The following is a 17,183-nucleotide window of genomic DNA, read 5'->3' as shown; positions in this document are numbered from 1 at the left end:
CCCGCCGGAGGAAAACCGACGGCTCCCAAATGCCCCGCCGGAGGAAAAACAGACGGCTCCCAAATGCCCCGCCGGAGGAAAACCGACGGCTCCCAAATGCCCCGCCGGAGGAAAACCGACGGCTCCCAAATGCCCCGCCGGAGGAAAACCGACGGCTCCCAAATGCCCCGCCGGAGGAAAAACAGACGGCTCCCAAATGCCCCGCCGGAGGAAAACCGACGGCTCCCAAATGCCCCGCCGGAGGAAAAACAGACGGCTCCCAAATGCCCCGCCGGAGGAAAACCGACGGCTCCCAAATGCCCCGCCGGAGGAAAACAGACGGCTCCCAAATGCTCCGCCGGAGGAAAACCGACGGCTCCCAAATGCCCCGCCGGAGGAAAACCGACGGCTCCCAAATGCCCCGCCGGAGGAAAACAGACGGCTCCCAAATGCTCCGCCGGAGGAAAACAGACGGCTCCCAAATGCCCCGCCGGAGGAAAACCGACGTCTCCCAAATGCCCCGCCGGAGGAAAACCGACGGCTCCCAAATGCCCCGCCAAAAGCAAACCGACAGCTCCCAAATGCCCCGCCGGAGGAAAACCGACGGCTCCCAAATGCCCCGCCGGAGGAAAACAGACGGCTCCCAAATGCCCCGCCGGAGGAAAACAGACGGCTCCCAAATGCTCCGCCGGAGGAAAACAGACGGCTCCCAAATGCCCCGCCGGAGGAAAACCGACGGCTCCCAAATGCCCCGCCGGAGGAAAACCGACGGCTCCCAAATGCCCCGCCGGAGGAAAACCGACGGCTCCCAAATGCCCCGCCGGAGGAAAACCGACGGCTCCCAAATGCCCCGCCGGAGGAAAACCGACGGCTCTCAGAATCTCAGGTCGGAGGCAAACTGACGACTCACGCAATGCCAAGTCGGAGGCAAACCTGGAATAGCCTGGACAGCTGCAAAAACTACAACTCTCAGAAAACAGAGTCAAACCTGTAATGCCCAGCCAGCTGCAAACACAACAACGCCCAACATGCCTGAACACTGACTGCTGGGAGTCGCACCTCCGACTACTTTATTCTGTTGCGCTGTGCAGTACAAGATTTTATACAGAAACTCACGCTCCGCCCCCTTCTCATACGCAGCCAATGGCGAGCGGTTCCCCGCTCCAGGGGGCGTTCTGCGCGTCTTCCTGACGTCATCCGCACGCATCACCCGGAAGTAGAGGTATATTGCGCTGAGAAGCGCCGGAGCCGCGGCTGCTGCAGGCGGCAGATAATGGGGCACTGACTCCCGGGAGCAGCGCGGCGGCTGCGGCTTCTTATACCGCATCGTGGTGTGTACAGCGGCTATACTTCCTCATGATGTTCATTATACGTTGTTTTCAGATGGAGGAAGTCTGTCTCCTCCCTGTAACCTATGTGTGCGGTGTCTCCGCATCTGTGAGGGACGTTCTTCACAGCGCGGTACACCGGCAGCCATAACCGCCACCTGGGACTGTGTGAGGGTGTGTGCACACGGAGCTGCTGCGGGTTGGACCCTGTGTACTGTGCAGCGTCCACATTACAGCACAGTGGAGGGGATTTCTAGGTATCCCGGATCACCCGCAGAGACGGACATGTGATGCGTCTCTCCAGACTGCAGCATGTCTATTTATGTTGTGGAGACGCTCAGTGAATGGACGCGGTGAATCCGCACGATTTAGTGATCACATGCGGAATCGCCTGCATTCAATAGTCAGCAGCGGTCTGGATGCTGAGAACATGTGCTGCATCCAAAGCGCTGTTAGCTCCGGACTATGGGCACGCGGCCTTACTGCTGAGATGGCGGAATGTGCACTGGAGAGTCTCCACCACCAGCATCGAGGGGTCTGGGAATAAGAGGAAGGGTCTAAGGAGTGGCTACATGACCCCGATCTGTCTGCTCACTGAGACTGAAGTGAGGGCGGTGTCTCTGTGTGAAGTGGGGGTGGTCCCTCTGTGGAGGAGCAGGTATCTCTGTGCGGAGTGGGGGCGGCCTCTGTGTGGCGGGGGTGGTCCCTCTGTGGAGGAGCGGGTATCTCTGTGTGGGGGTAGTCCCTCTGTGGAGGAGCAGGTATCTCTGTGTGGGGGTGGTCCCTCTGTGGAGGAGCAGGTATCTCTGTGTATGGTGGGGGTGGTCCCTCTGTGGAGGAGCAGGTATCTCTGCAGAGTGGGGGCATCTTCTGTGTGTGGGGGGTGGTCCCTCTGTGGAGGAGCGGGGTATCTCTGTGTATGGTGGGGGTGGTCCCTCTGTGGAGGAGCGGGTATCTCTGTGGAGGAGCAGGTATCTCTGTGCGGAGTGGGGGCATCCTCTGTGTGGGGGGGTGGTCCCTCTGTGGAGGAGCGGGTATCTCTGTGTATGGTGGGGGTGGTCCCTCTGTGGAGGAGCAGGTATCTCTGTGTATGGTGGGGGTGGTCCCTCTGTGGAGGAGCAGGTATCTCTGTGCGGAGTGGGGGCGGCCTCTGTGTGTGGCGGGGGTGGTCCCTCTGTGGAGGAGCGGGTATCTCTGTGTGGGGGTGGTCCCTCTGTGGAGGAGCGGGTATCTCTGTGTGGGGGTGGTCCCTCTGTGGAGGAGCAGGTATCTCTGTGTATGGTGGGGGTGGTCCCTCTGTGGAGGAGCGGGTATCTCTGCAGAGTGGGGGCATCTTCTGTGTGTGGGGGGTGGTCCCTCTGTGGAGGAGCGGGGTATCTCTGTGTATGGTGGGGGTGGTCCCTCTGTGGAGGAGCGGGTATCTCTGTGGAGGAGCAGGTATCTCTGTGCGGAGTGGGGGCATCCTCTGTGTGGGGGGGTGGTCCCTCTGTGGAGGAGCGGGTATCTCTGCCGAGCGGGGGCAGCCTCTGTGTGTGGCATGGGTGGTCCCTCTGTGGAGGAGCAGGGTATCTCCGTGCCGAGCGGGGGTGGTCCCTCTGTGGAGGAGCGGGTATCTCTGTGTGGGGGTGGTCCCTCTGTGGAGGAGCGGGTATCTCTGTGTGGGGGTGGTCCCTCTGTGGAGGAGCAGGTATCTCTGTGTATGGTGGGGGTGGTCCCTCTGTGGAGGAGCGGGTATCTCTGCAGAGTGGGGGCATCTTCTGTGTGTGGGGGGTGGTCCCTCTGTGGAGGAGCGGGGTATCTCTGTGTATGGTGGGGGTGGTCCCTCTGTGGAGGAGCGGGTATCTCTGTGGAGGAGCAGGTATCTCTGTGCGGAGTGGGGGCATCCTCTGTGTGGGGGGGTGGTCCCTCTGTGGAGGAGCGGGTATCTCTGCCGAGCGGGGGCAGCCTCTGTGTGTGGCATGGGTGGTCCCTCTGTGGAGGAGCGGGGTATCTCCGTGCCGAGCTGGGGTGGTCCCTCTGTGGAGGAGCGGGTATCTCTGTGTATGGCGAGTGTGGTCCCTCTGGAGGAGCGGTGGCATCCTCTGTGTGTGTGGGGGTCTACTCTCTGGAACCCTGGTGGTAGGGGGCATTTCAGAGCCCTGTGTTCAGAATCAGGCAGAATAAACCAATTTCTTACAGTTAATATTTACCCCCTTTCCGTAGTATTGGCAGCAAGTGTCTGATTACGGGGGTCCCCTTCCAGATCTTCAGCCACCAGTAGAGCGGGGGTACTTACCCAATTCTCTGGACTGACACTGTCGGTGCTTGGCCTCACAGACTGATCCTTGGCCCCCGGTTATCAGACATTTATCACCTCTTCTACAGTAATATATCTCAGTACAGCGTTCTCATACATTAATATTCATTGTGCTTTTTATTATTTTTCCCCATAGTGTGAACAAGATGAATCGCCCCAAGGCCGCTGCAGTGCGCCGGCCGAGCGCCGCTGGGAAATCCTCAGGTATCTCATGTTGTCAAGAACTTGGCAGAGATGATGTGGTTTTATAGTAATTACTGCATGCAGGTATAGATCCAAGGCACGTTGTGTAACTACAGGACCTGCGCTTGTCTCTGCTGACCCCCATCCCACCAGTTGTGGTAGATGAACGTGCTTGGCTGTTTTCAGAAGTCTTCTAGAAGTGATTGAAGGGGTTGTCCACTACTCTCATGTATGTTTGCCCCCTGTAAATTAATAACGCTGATACTCCCCTCCGGAGCCGGCACAGATCCAGTGTTGTCGACACTGACTCTCCCAGGGATTGCGTGACAGTGTTACGTCACGCAATCCCTGCCTCAATCAGTGGCCACTTCACTCTCCCAGCCTTTGGATGTATCGCTTCCTCCATCTTCAGCCACGCTCTCACTTCTTCCGGATGTGTGTGATTTTTTTCCGAACGTGGAGACAGGGAAGTGGCTGCTAGTTGGCCTCAGGGTTCTCGTGACGGCAATATCACGCAATCCCCAGGACAGCCAGTGTAGACACCACAGGAAAGGAGATGATGTTAAATGATTATTATTATTTTTTTTAATTTTATTGAAAATTTTTAAAGTTTTACAGTAAAAGAAAAAAGTTACAAGGCATTTTAGATTTTTCACTATCATTTATAGGTTTACAGCCAATCTTATACTATAATGATAGTTAAACATTTTCAAGTAGATAAAGAGTAACATTTTACAAACAAACACACAGACTCCGACAAAAGGAAGGGGGGGGCGGGATCACGTGGAATATCACGACTTAAGGTACCTTCACACATAACGATTTCGTTAACGATATCGTTGCTTTTTGTGACGTAGCAATGATATCGTTAACAAAATCGTTATGTGTGACAGCGACCAACGATCAGGCCCCTGCTGGGAGATCGTTGGTCGCTGGGAATGATCAGGAACTTTTTTTTTGGTCGCTGATCACCCGCTGTCATCGCTGGATCGGCGTGTGTGATGCCGATTCAGCGATGTGTTCACTGGTAACCAGGGTAAATATCGGGTTACTAAGCGCAGGGCAGCGCTTAGTAACCCAATGTTTACCCTGGTTACCATTGTAAAAGTTAAAAAAAACAAACAGTACATACTTACATTCCGGTGTCTGTCACGTCCCCCGGCGTCAGCTTCCCGCACTGACTGTCAGCGCCGCCGGCCGTAAAGCAGAGCACAGCGGTGACGTGACGTCACCGCTGTGCTCTGCTTTACGGCCGGCCGGCGCTGACACAGTGCAGGGAAGCACTGTTTACCCTGGTTACCCGGAGACTTCGGCATCGTTGGTCGCTGGAGAGCTGTCTTTGTGACAGCTCTCCAACGACCACACAACGACCTAAACAGCGACGCTGCAGCGATCGGCATCGTTGTCTATATCGCTGCAGCGTCGCTAAATGTGACGGTACGTTTAGTTATAGCCTTCTCATAGAGGTCATATATTTAACATGGACCAAAAGGAATCCCAAGGAGACCAAACAAGGTTAAATCTCTCTACAATATTGTCATTAAGGGCTGCCCGGTATTCAAAGTTCCTGATATCTTTGATGCAAGGATATAGATCTAGTTGGGAAGGTGGAGAGGTTTTCTTCCAATGGTAGGCAATCAAACCTAGATCATTATTTTACGGTATTATTTTACTAAGCGCAAACATACGGATTGAGAAGGGTTGTGAACAGCCAATTAAGAAAAATCGAGACATTGAAGCTCGACCACCTATTTATTTGCCACTTCAGCAGGAAGAATGAGGTCAGAAGAAACCCGTTTAGGAGATGGGGCTGGTCCCAGTGGTAGGACATGTATCTATCAAACATTTATGGCATATTTTGTACTTATGCCATAAATCTCTAAGATGAGGATACCATTCATGGAGTGCCAATTTTGGGGGCCAAAAGCAAGTCCCCCCCCTCTCCATAACTACTTAGAAATAAGTTCCGCCCTGATTTAAGGTAATCATGTGACCCCATTATCTTCGTTCACACGGTGCAAGGTTAACCAGGTAGCATAAATGTTGGTAGTAAGTGAAGCTGAGATTTATTTAAAGCCTTTTGTTTCTTTTGTGTATTTGCAGGTCATCCACCTCCGGGGGATTTCATTGCTCTGGGCAACAAGGGGCAAACCAGTGAATCCAAAGCCCCCCCAAATCTAATGAAGCCAGCTGCTCCTGGATTGACGTCAGAAAGGAAGCGTGAAGCCTCTTCTGCTTTGGCCAGCACATCGGCACTGACCGGACTCACAAAACGCCCGAAACTTTCTTCCACCCCACCTTTAAGTGCATTGGGGCGTTTGGCTGAAGCGGCAGTGGCCGAGAAGAGGGCCATCTCCCCATCCATCAAGGAGCCGTCCGTTGTCCCCATCGAAGGTTCTGATCCTTATCTTCCACATCTTCTATTTTTTTTTTAACTCTTTGAAGTCTTTATTTTGTCTCCGCGCTGAGGCTTTAGCTTCTCGGTGGTGAACATTGTGGTCTTATTTCCTTGCAGTTGCCCCGGCGTCGCTGCTGGACGACGTTGAAGCTTCAGAGCAGGATGGAAATGATGATCGGATCGAAGGTGTGCTCTGCGGAGCAGTAAAGCAGCTGAAGATGAACCGTGCCAAGCCAGACCCCACATTGTACCTGAGTCTGATGTTTTTGGCAAAAATGAAGCCAAATATATTTGCAACCGAGGGTGTAATTGAGGTAAGAATTTCTCCAGGAATAAAGTCATTTTCCTCCTCTTGTGTTCAGCAAGTTTTATAATTTTAAGGACTAATGTTATGTCTCAGGAGAATAAAGGAATTCTCTGCCTGAAGGGTCCTTGGGGGTTGTAGGGGGTTCTTCTTTTGCTGGCTGGATAAGAGGGGTCACCTCATATGGGAGCCAACTTACCGGCACCCTGCTCATTTCACAGTGTCAAGCAGGTGGTGCCAGCTGGACCTAGTAATGTCCGCCATGAGATGAACGGCACCTAACACATGGATGAGCCGAGTCTGCCAGGATGGGAGTTGCCTACTGACTGCTCTCTGGCTCTTGGGTGGGGGTCCAAGGTTGGAGACTGTCATCCTCACAGGGAGTACGGTCAGGCATTATCGTCTAGAGCAGTGGTGGGCAACTAATTTTCTCAAGGAGCCAGGTGAGACCCTTACTGTTGTGGAAGACCAAAGTTAATTGGTTTATAATTATTATTTTATATATCTTTTTCAATTAATATTGAGCAGAATTAAGTATATTGAGCAGCAGCCACTGATAATCCATCTTGCAATGGGGCTTATTAGCACTTGTTTTCTCACATGCAGCAGATAATCAAAACCAAATAATTTGGGTCTTTTTATAAAATGTATAAACCATACTGCTCCTGTTATTGAGTCTTAAGTATATTGAAGTATAGATTTACCTTAATCAATAACTCCCACACACAGATTGAAGTCCCCACAGCTTCTGACAGGTATGACGTCCCCACGCACTGTCTGACGTCCCCACGCATCGAATAACGTCCCCACTGCCCCTCAGACAAGTATGACGTCCCCACACATCGAATGACCTCCCCACAGCCCCTCAGACAAGTATGACGTCCCCACACATCGAATGACGTCCCCACAGCCCCTCAGACAAGTATGACGTCCCCACACATCGAATGACATCCCCACAGCCCCTTAGACAAGTATGACGTCCCCACACATCGAATGACCTCCCCACAGCCTCTCAGACAAGTATGACGTCCCCACACATCGAATGACCTCCCCACAGCCCCTCAGACAAGTATGACGTCCCCACACATCGAACTGATTGGCCGGGGAGAGAGGTGATGGACAGGACATAATTCCCTCATGAGGTGGGTAGGGGTCTCGTTCGATGGGGGCCTCATCACTTCCTCTCCTGGCAGAGACCACTGGAGCTGAGTGGGTTTGAGACCTAAGGAAAAATTTTTTTTTTCTATTTTATTTTGCAACGATCCTTTCATGTGGAAAATTCCTTTAATTTTAAGGTTGTAGTAACAAAGGTAATGACTAATAGAGTAATGTCCTGCAGGCCCTGTGCAGCCTACTACGAAGAGACGCCTCCATAAACTTTAAAGCCAAAGGAAACAGCCTGGTGTCGGTGCTGGCGTGTAACCTCCTCATGGCGGCATACGAAGAAGATGAAAACTGGCCTGAAATTTTTGTCAAGGTGAGAGAGGGGTTACATATGTGCAGAAAGTGTGCAGTGACGGAGGTTATTCCTTAATATAGGACTGTGGCTTATAATGGGGGGGGGGGGGGGGAACGGATCGGGCAAGAGGTAAAATAGTGTGTGACTGAGTCCGGCTGTTCCCCCTGCTCTATATACTGCTGCTTTGTGGTTTCAGCACATTTCTTGCTTGATCTTCCTCTTAGGTGTATATAGAAGACTCCTTAGGAGAGAGGATTTGGGTTGACAGCCCTCACTGTAAAACCTTCGTGGACAACATTCAGACTGCGTTCTGCACCAAGATGCCTCCAAAGAACATGGGATTGCAAGGAGACGTCGGGCGGATTACCGGGGACCTGAGCGCTGGTACTGACCATATAATTTATACGCTAATTAATATACATATCTGCTATTTAAAGGGGTTGTCCAGCACTGCTCAATCCTGCATTGGAGGCGAGTGGTGCCGATAAGACAGAGGCGTAGCTAGAGCTTTTGCCGCCCGGGGCTGTTCCCGAGTTTGGCGCCCCCCCCATCCCCCCCATCCCCCCCCCCCCCAGCTCAATACACACAAAGGTTACCAAAAATGGTTTTCCTGTTTTGTAGAACTTAAACTGGGCCTAATGGTGTCACCCCCACATGCCACACCTGTGACTTAATACCACCACACCATGACCAGGCCACATAGTGACCGAATAATACTACATACAAGGGACAAATACCACCGCACCATTTCCAGACCACATATTACCACCACATAGTGACTGAATACTACAATACTGATCAGTAATAAAAAAAAAAAACCACAATACTATCACCATAAGTGCCAGTATTCACAGGAGATCTGTACTTAGTATGCAGTGTCTGTGTAGAGGTAATACAGAGATCACTGGTGACATTATACACAGGACCTCTATATAGTATACAGTGTATAGTGACAGTGTATAGGTAACACTGACTCACCAGTGACGTCTCTAGGTGAAGTCCTTCATCTTTCATCCAGCACAGACCGCCATCATTCCTTCCAGCCAGGACTCGTTTCTGCAGGAAATAACACAGTTATCTCGAGCTCCGCTTGCAGAACACATTACTTAATTTTTCACAACTTCTACATTACACCACATGAAGAAAAAAAGGTGATATAGTGTCACTCTGCACAGTAACAGGACGGCCCCCCCATTTAAAACAGTATACTCAAAAAATAAAATAAATACATCACTGCAGTAACAATATCCCTTAATTATCCCCTATGGTAATAATATTCCCCACCCTGGCCCCGTTTATCTCATTCCTGGCTCCAGCCATATGTTGTCGTATCCTGCCCTCATGAGTATCCATTCTACCCCATATGATCTCCCCATCCTGCCCCACCAGCCTCCATCGTATCCGTCCTGCCCCATGATCCAATCCTGCCCCGTGTCTCCAATCATGCCCCGTATCTACATTCTGCCCATGCCTCAAGTCCTGCCCCCAGTGTGTCCAGCATATTACCCCCATGTTGTCCAGCAATCTGCCCCAGTGTGTCCAGCATATTACCCCCATGTTGTCCAGCAATCTGCCCCAGTGTGTCCAGCATATTACCCCCAGTGTGTCCAGCAATCTGCCCCAGTATGTCCAGCATATTACCCCCAGTGTGTCCAGCAATCTGCCCTCAGTGTGTCCAGCAATCTGCCCCAGTGTCCAGCCTTTCCCCAGTGTGTCCAGCAGTCTGCCCCAGTGTGTCCAGCATATTACCCCCAGTGTCCAGCATTGCCCCAGTGTGTCCAGTATATTACCCCCAGTGTGTCCAGCAATCTGCCCCAGTGTCCAGCATTGCCCCAGTGTGTCCAGAAGTCTGCCCCAGGGTCTCCAGCATTGCCTCAATGTGTCCAGAAATCTGCCCCAGGGTCTCCAGTATTGCCCCAGTGTGTCCAGCAATCTGCCCCAGGGTCTCCAGTATTGCCCCAGTGTGTCCAGCATTCTGCCCCATAGTCTCCTGTACTGCCCCAGTGTGTCCAGCATTCTGCCCCATGGTCTCCAGTATTGCCCCAGTGTGTCCAGCATTCTGCCCCATGGTCTCCAGTATTGCCCCATTGTGTCCAGCAATCTGCCCCATGGTCTCCTGTATTGCCCCAGTGTGTCCAGCATTCTGCCCCATGGTCTCCAGTATTGCCCCAGTATGTCCAGAAGTCTGCCCCAGGGTCTCCAGCATTGCCTTAATGTGTCCTGAGATCTGCCCCATGGTCTCCAGTATTCAATGTGTCCAGCGTACTGCCCCAGTGTGTCCAGCATTCTGCCCCATGGTCTCCAGTATTGCCCCAGTGTGTCCAGCATTCTGCCCCATGGTCTCCAGTATTGCCCCAGTGTGTCCAGCATTCTGCCCCATGGTCTCCAGTATTGCCCCAGTGTGTCCAGCATTCTGCCCCATGGTCTCCAGTATTGCCCCAGTGTGTCCAGCAATCTGCCCCATAGTCTCCTGTATTGCCCCAGTGTGTCCAGCAATCTGCCCCATGGTCTCCTGTATTGCCCCAGTGTGTCCAGCAATCTGCCCCATGGTGTCCTGTATTGCCCCATGGTCTCCAGCATTGCCCCAGCCCCAGACAGTCAGAAATAAAGAAAAAAAAAAAAAAGTAAAATCCTCACCTCTCCCGTTCCCAGCGCAGGTCCGGTGCAGTCAGCGTCTCTCCGGCTCTGCGACGCTCAGGACAGAGAGGCAGAGCGGCGCGCACAGTAGTGACGTCATCGCGCCCTCTGCTCTGAGACGTCGCAGAATCAGAGGACGCTGCAGCTGCCGCAGGAACCAGGAGAGGTGAGTATTAGAGCGGGGGGCGGGGCCCGGGGGTGGGGGGAGCTGGCCCTGGTCGTGGCGGCGGACGGCGCCGCCCGAAGATTTAATGGGGCGTCTTCTTTTTTTTTTTTTTTTTTTCCTTCTTCTCCTGCAGCGCCGGCCGCCCCCAGCATTGTGCCGCCCGGGGCGGACCGCCCCCCCCCCCCGCACCCCCCTTCCTACGCCACTGCGATAAGACCCCATATACCTGCCAATCAGCAGGTGTCACCCATGTGACCTGTTTGTGCACCGCTCTTTCTGATGGTCTCGGCAGGTATGTGGGGTCATAATCTCATCGGCACCACTGAACAGTGCTGGAAAATCCCTTTAAGGCTTTGTTCACACGTTGCGTTTTTTTCTGCAGGCAAAAACGTGCTCACTTAGCAGTAAGGAAGCTGCTTAAAAAAAAAAAAAGCAGGTTTGCTGCGTTTTCATTGTCTCTTGTGCATGCTTTTAAAGTTTAGTGCCCCCCAAAAAACCCATGATGCAACTTCCTTAGGTTTTATGCAGCAAAACCTTATGCTTGTGTTTTGTTTTTTTGCTGTATTATTCAACTTACTCATTGTAAAAAAAACACTAAAAGAAGTGACATGATGCAGTTTTAAAAAAATGCTGCAGTCTGGAGAAAACCCAATGCGTGTGCATGAGAGTCCTGAAATATCATAGGTTTTGCTGGGTAGTGTACACACAGCTTAAAATTTGCGTTAACAAAAAAGCTGCAACATGTGAACATAGCCTTATACTTCTCTTTTTGGGTGTGATGGGGTACTGAATGAAAAATGTCTTATCGTGTTTCTTCATTGCAGGCAACAGCCCTCACCCGTCCTTGACAGAGGAGGAGGACAGTCAGACAGAACTGCTCATCGCGGAGGAGAAGATGAGTCCTGAGCAGGAGGGACAGTTAATGCCGCGGTATTTTGTCTTACTGTACATCTTGTGTGCCCAAACCTGGACATTCAGTCTGGCTAGGCAGGTACCCCCAGACTACCGGTGGTCCTCCTACAGTCTACTGCTGGAGTTACAGGGGTTGGCAGCCTTAGAGTTATGGGAACATTTTAAAGTTTTGAAAAATGACTGAAATAAGTGTTTGCAGCTCCCCTTAAAGGGAACCTGTCAGCCGATTCCAAACTTAAGGGCAACCGAAATCACACGCCGTCTGCATGATTGGAGCCAGGTATGTTTCACTATGAAACTTCATAGAAAAGACGGCTGGGGTCCATAGGCAGAGACGGGACTAGTTCCCGCTGGTTTTACCATCCAACCCCAACACGCCGGTTGACTGGCCAGTCTTTCCCTATGTGTATCGATGGGGAGAGACCTGTCAGCCAGAGAGGTCGGGATGGGGAGAGGACGCCATGGACCTCATCGAACTAGTCCCCTGCCGGCGACCACCGATTTACTTGGCACCCATCAGCTATCAATGGGGTGCCGACCGCTGGTTTATATTGACCGGCAGCAATCAGACGATACATGTATTATGCAGCCGCTCTCAATAGTGTGTTATGTGTGAGTGGTCTCGTCTACATACATACAGAACATGGAGGGGACGGTGCACATAACACTGATGTGAATTCAGCCCTAAGCGTCAGTGATAAAGATTCAGTGAAGACGGAGATGTTATAATAATAAATAATAATAATAATTTTATTTATATAGCGCCAACATATTCCGCAGCGCTTTACAAATTATAGAGGGGACTTGTACAGACAATAGACATTACAGCATAACAGAAATACAGTTCAAAACAGATACCAGGAGGAGTGAGGGCCCTGCTGCTCGCAAGCTTACAGACTATGGGGAAAAGGGGAGACACGAAAGGTGGATGGTAATAATTGCTTTAGTCATTCGGACCAGCTATAGTGTAAGGCTCAGGTGTTCATGTAAAGCTGCATGAACCAGTTACCTGCCTAAGTATGTAGCAGTACAGACACAGTGGGCTAATACTGCATAAAGTGTATGAGAACATGATGCGAGGAACCTTTTTTTTTTTTTTTTTATTATAAATAGGCCACACAGGGATCGTTAGGTTAATGCATTGAGGCGGTAGGCCAGTCTGAACAAATGAGTTTTTAGGGCACGCTTAAAACTGTGGGGATTGGGGATTAATCGTATTAACCTAGGTAGTGCATTCCAAAGAATCGGCGCAGCACGTGTAAAGTCTTGGAGACGGGAGTGGGAGGTTCTGATTATTGAGGATGCTAACCTGAGGTCATTAGCGGAGCGGAGGGCACGGGTAGGGTGGTAGACTGATACCAGGGAGGAGATGTAGGGTGGTGCTGAGCCATGGAGTGCTTTGTGGATGAGGGTAGTAGTTAGACCTCAATCGGATTTACAGGCTCCTTTACTAGGTCTGAAGGGATGGGGGGTGTTTGTGTTTGTGACGGTGTATCTGGTCTTGGGACATTCAGAGCAATCTTGTATTTTCCCTTCTATTTGCTCCTGGCTGCAGACACGATGAAGAGGAAGCACAATAAGTGTATGTTCACTGATGACTTTTTCTATTTCTTCTTGTTCCCCAGGTACGAAGAGTTGTCCGACGGTGTGGAGGAGTATGTCCTAGATATGTTACGAGATCAGCTGAACCGCCGGCAGCCCATGGATAACGTCTCCAGGAATCTCCTCCGTTTGCTTACTGCCACGTGTGGATATAAAGAAGTGAGACTTATGGCCGTGCAGAGACTGGAGATGTGGCTGCAAAACCCAAAGGTACTCGCTGATCTTTCCAGCTGATAAGGAGGTCAAACCTCTTAATAATTTCACTCTTGAGAGGGTTATCTGTTGGTTTCATCAGTAGTGATCAGCGAGCGTATTCGGATAAGGTGTTATCTGGGCATGCTCGGGTGCTAATAGAGTATCTTTGGCGTGCTCGAATACTACAGTCGAGTCCCCTCGGCTCCATGTCTGGTGGGTGTTCGACAGCCGCAATGTATGCAGGGATTGTCTAACAAACACGCAACCCCTGCCTGTGTAGCAGCTGTCAGAAGAGACATGCAGGCATCGGGACTCGAACGTAGTATCCGAGCACGCCGAAGATACTCTATTAGCACCCGAGCATGCTCAGATAACACCTTGCTCATCACTAATAACCGCTCTTTCCCTGTGGGCCCACGTGATCACATCACTATATGAACGTGCATCAACAGGCTACGGCCCTCGACTTAATATCCAAACATTTAATTGCTGCCGAATGTATACAAATAATAAATATCGGGGGATACGAATACTGTTCTCGCATCTAAAACTTGCACCCTTTTTTGTTATATTTCCTGTCTTGCAAATACCCAGCTGACCCGGCCGGCCCAGGACCTGCTCATGTCTGTCTGCATGAACTGTAACACACAAGGCTCTGAGGACATGGAAGTGATTTCTAACCTGATTAAAATCCGACTGAAGCCCAAGGTTCTCCTCAATCATTACATGCTGTCTGTGCGGTGAGTCGGGTCTAGGATGAATGAATGATCGGATTGTGGCGACGTGCAGGGCGAAGACTGCACTTACTTTTCTTCTAAGTGTCCCGTGCTGCTGTTTAGTGACTATGGAGGAGCTGCACTATGTATTACTTTCAGTTTAAGCAGGAAATTTTACCCCAATTTATGTGGCAATTCCCCAACGGATTTGGTTTCTCATTGATAACACCGGAGAATATATCTGTCACATATCTCCACACCAGGGGAGAAGCACCATGAGAGGCAGGAGACCCTCGGTGAAGACCCTGGTGACTCCATTGGGGAGAACTAACAGCGAAGCAAAATAAGGTGGTGATGGGATTGTGAAGACACGCATTGGTTATGTCCAGCGAAGAAAGGAACTCCTATAACTCCAGAGACACCATGACAGATCGCAGGGATTCCATGCAAATTCTTCAGAACTACCCGTGTTACCCAATGTATTCAATGACAAAGGGATTTTACATCCAATTAGGTCCAAATGGGGGATGAAAATTGTCACTCTTGCTAAGTCTTACTTATTTTCTATATTAAGTTATGCAGTGCCACAAGTGTGGGCATCATATGGTTATCCCTTAGGACCTGAGAAAAATGATTGAAAGTTATAGGATAGGGGATAACTTCCTGATCTCAGGGACCCCCACCGATCCTGAGAACTGGGTCCAAATGGGGCAGATGTGAAGCATGTGCACCATCACTCTATTCTTACGGGACTGCTGGAAATGGCCAAGCGCTGTACTCTGCAGTCCCATAGACAGAGAATGGAGTGCAGGTGTGCGTGGCCTCCCATCCTTCCAAATGGGGCTCTGCAGAGGTGGCTTGGGGTCACTGCATCCCCCAGAAGTCAGTAAGTAATCTCACTTTCAGTCTTGGAATGCAGTCACATATTTATAGCTGTACAAGCCCAACACTTGTAGTGCACAAAGCCCTTAACATGGGCGCCTATGTTATTTGTATAGTTCGGTCATCCAGACAATTAGTAATTAAATGGACGCTCTTCTGCTACTAATGTAGAGCTGCTTGACTCGCTGTTATCTGTGTAGCACTTGGGTCATGCTCGCTAGCACTTGGGTCATGCTCGCTAGACATTTATTTGATGTAATAATGTGATTTGCTTTTGTAGTATACATATACGGTATCTATTTTCTTTTGCACAGGGAGCTGCTGAATGCACACAGAGATAATCTCGGCACAATGGTGAAGTTTGTGATTTTTAATGAGCTCTCAAATGCTAGAAACCCGAACAACATGCAAATCTTGTACACTGTGCTGCAGCACAGCTCCGAACAGGCCCCGAAGGTAACCATGTGGATTTATTAACCAGTTCAAGACCTCGTCATTTTCCCCTCTTCATGACCTAGCACATTTCCATTTTAACAGCACTAAAATCTTTCCCCTCGTTATTCAGATAAACTTTGCTTCTTTTTTTTATATGCAGGGACTAATATTTAGAAAATGAAAAAAAATATAATCTTTCACACATTGTGCCACAGTAAGGTCGCAAAAGACCTCTACGGCCAACTTCCCCCCCTTTGTCCAATTTTTGACTTGTATAGGTACCGTATATATTCGAGTATAAGCCGACCCCCCCCCCCCTCCTAATTTTGCCACAAAAAACTGGGAAAACTTATTGACTCGAGTATAAGCCTAGGGTGGGAAATGCAGCAGCTACCGGTAAATGTCAAAAGTAAAAATGTATACCAATAAAAGTAAAATTAATTGAGATATCAGTAGGTTAAATGTTTTTGAATATCCATATTGAATCAGAAGCCCCATATAATGCTCCATACAGTTCATGATGGCCCTATAAGATGCTCCATATCAAAATATGCCCCATTTAATGCTCCATACAAAATACGCCCCATAAGATGCTCCATATTAAAATATGCCCCATATAAAGCTGCACAAAGGTTAATAATGGCTCCATAAGATGCTCCATAGAAACATTTGCCCCATACAATCCTGCATAAAGGTTGATGGCCCCATAAGATGCTCCATAGATTATGCCCCATATGCTGCGATTAAAATAAAAAAAATCACATACTCCCCTCTTGTCGTTCAGGCCCCCGGCACTTGTGATATTCACCTGACCCCGTTCCACCGCTGCACGCCGCTCCGTCTTCCAGCTCTCTGACTGTTCAGGCAGAGGGAGCACACTACACACGTCATCGCACCCTCTGACCTGAGCAGTCACAGGCAGAGGACGAGAAAGCCGGAGCAGCGCGCAGCGGTGGAACGGGGTCAGGTGACTATCGCGCAATGCTCACCCTCCCCCCGTTATGCTCACCTGCTCCTGGCGCGGTCCCTTGCAGCTTCTCACTGTCAGATGGTCTCCGGGAGCCGGCAGCTTCTTCCTATGTTCAGCGGTCACATTGTACCGCTCATTAAAGTAACGAATATGCGTCCATATCATTACTTTAATGAGCGGTACCACATGACTGCTGGACACAGGAACAAGCTGCCGGAGACCATCGGAGATGCAGGGACCACGCCAGGAGCAGGTGAGTATGTGACAGCTGCCCTCCCCCTCCCCCGCCGACCCCCTGGGACAATGACTCTAGTATAAGCCGAGAGGGGCACTTTCAGCCCAAACAAATGGGCTGAAAATCTCGGCTTACCCTCGAGTATATACGGTGATCTCGATCCGTGACTCAGATCAAAAACAGCCATGTCTGTTTTATTTATTTATTTTTCTCTCTCTGGTTTATATGGTCCTCAAAAAAGAAAACTTGGATATGTGAAGAGTGCTGTGTATGAAGCTTTCAGGAAGGCAAAGTTGGATAATAAACCATCTCTGCCTTCTCTATAGGGAGTGCGCCCCACGGCAGGATTGGTGGTAAATGTATGATCCAGTGAACAGGAGACCCCCCAACCATCATGCATTAGCCATAGTTCCTGTAGATTGTTGATCTGTTTCTAGCAGAATCCCAGGGATCCTGCACATGAGAATTGGTGTAAAAACAAAAAAA

General features: G+C 50.3%; 1 protein-coding gene across 1 annotated transcript in view; it reads left to right on the top strand.

Moving 5' to 3' along the window:
- The first annotated feature begins 1,183 nt into the window (after positions 1-1,183).
- The window catches only part of INTS1 (integrator complex subunit 1), a 69,621-nt gene continuing 53,621 nt past the window's right edge, over positions 1,184-17,183 (top strand). Inside the window, exons 1-10 of the mRNA XM_069734319.1 lie at positions 1,184-1,310; positions 3,740-3,807; positions 5,890-6,180; positions 6,302-6,498; positions 7,828-7,965; positions 8,172-8,331; positions 11,575-11,680; positions 13,288-13,474; positions 14,054-14,199; positions 15,372-15,513. Of these exons, the coding sequence (XP_069590420.1) occupies positions 3,750-3,807; positions 5,890-6,180; positions 6,302-6,498; positions 7,828-7,965; positions 8,172-8,331; positions 11,575-11,680; positions 13,288-13,474; positions 14,054-14,199; positions 15,372-15,513 (1,425 nt within the window). The 5' untranslated portion in view covers positions 1,184-1,310; positions 3,740-3,749. The remainder of the gene's footprint in view (positions 1,311-3,739; positions 3,808-5,889; positions 6,181-6,301; positions 6,499-7,827; positions 7,966-8,171; positions 8,332-11,574; positions 11,681-13,287; positions 13,475-14,053; positions 14,200-15,371; positions 15,514-17,183) is intronic.

The sequence above is a fragment of the Ranitomeya imitator genome, chromosome 7 (assembly GCF_032444005.1).
Source record: "Ranitomeya imitator isolate aRanImi1 chromosome 7, aRanImi1.pri, whole genome shotgun sequence".
NCBI classification, from domain to species: Eukaryota; Metazoa; Chordata; class Amphibia; order Anura; family Dendrobatidae; genus Ranitomeya; species Ranitomeya imitator.
Note: the sequence above shows the minus strand (reverse complement) of the source record. Positions and strands in the feature narration are given on the sequence as shown.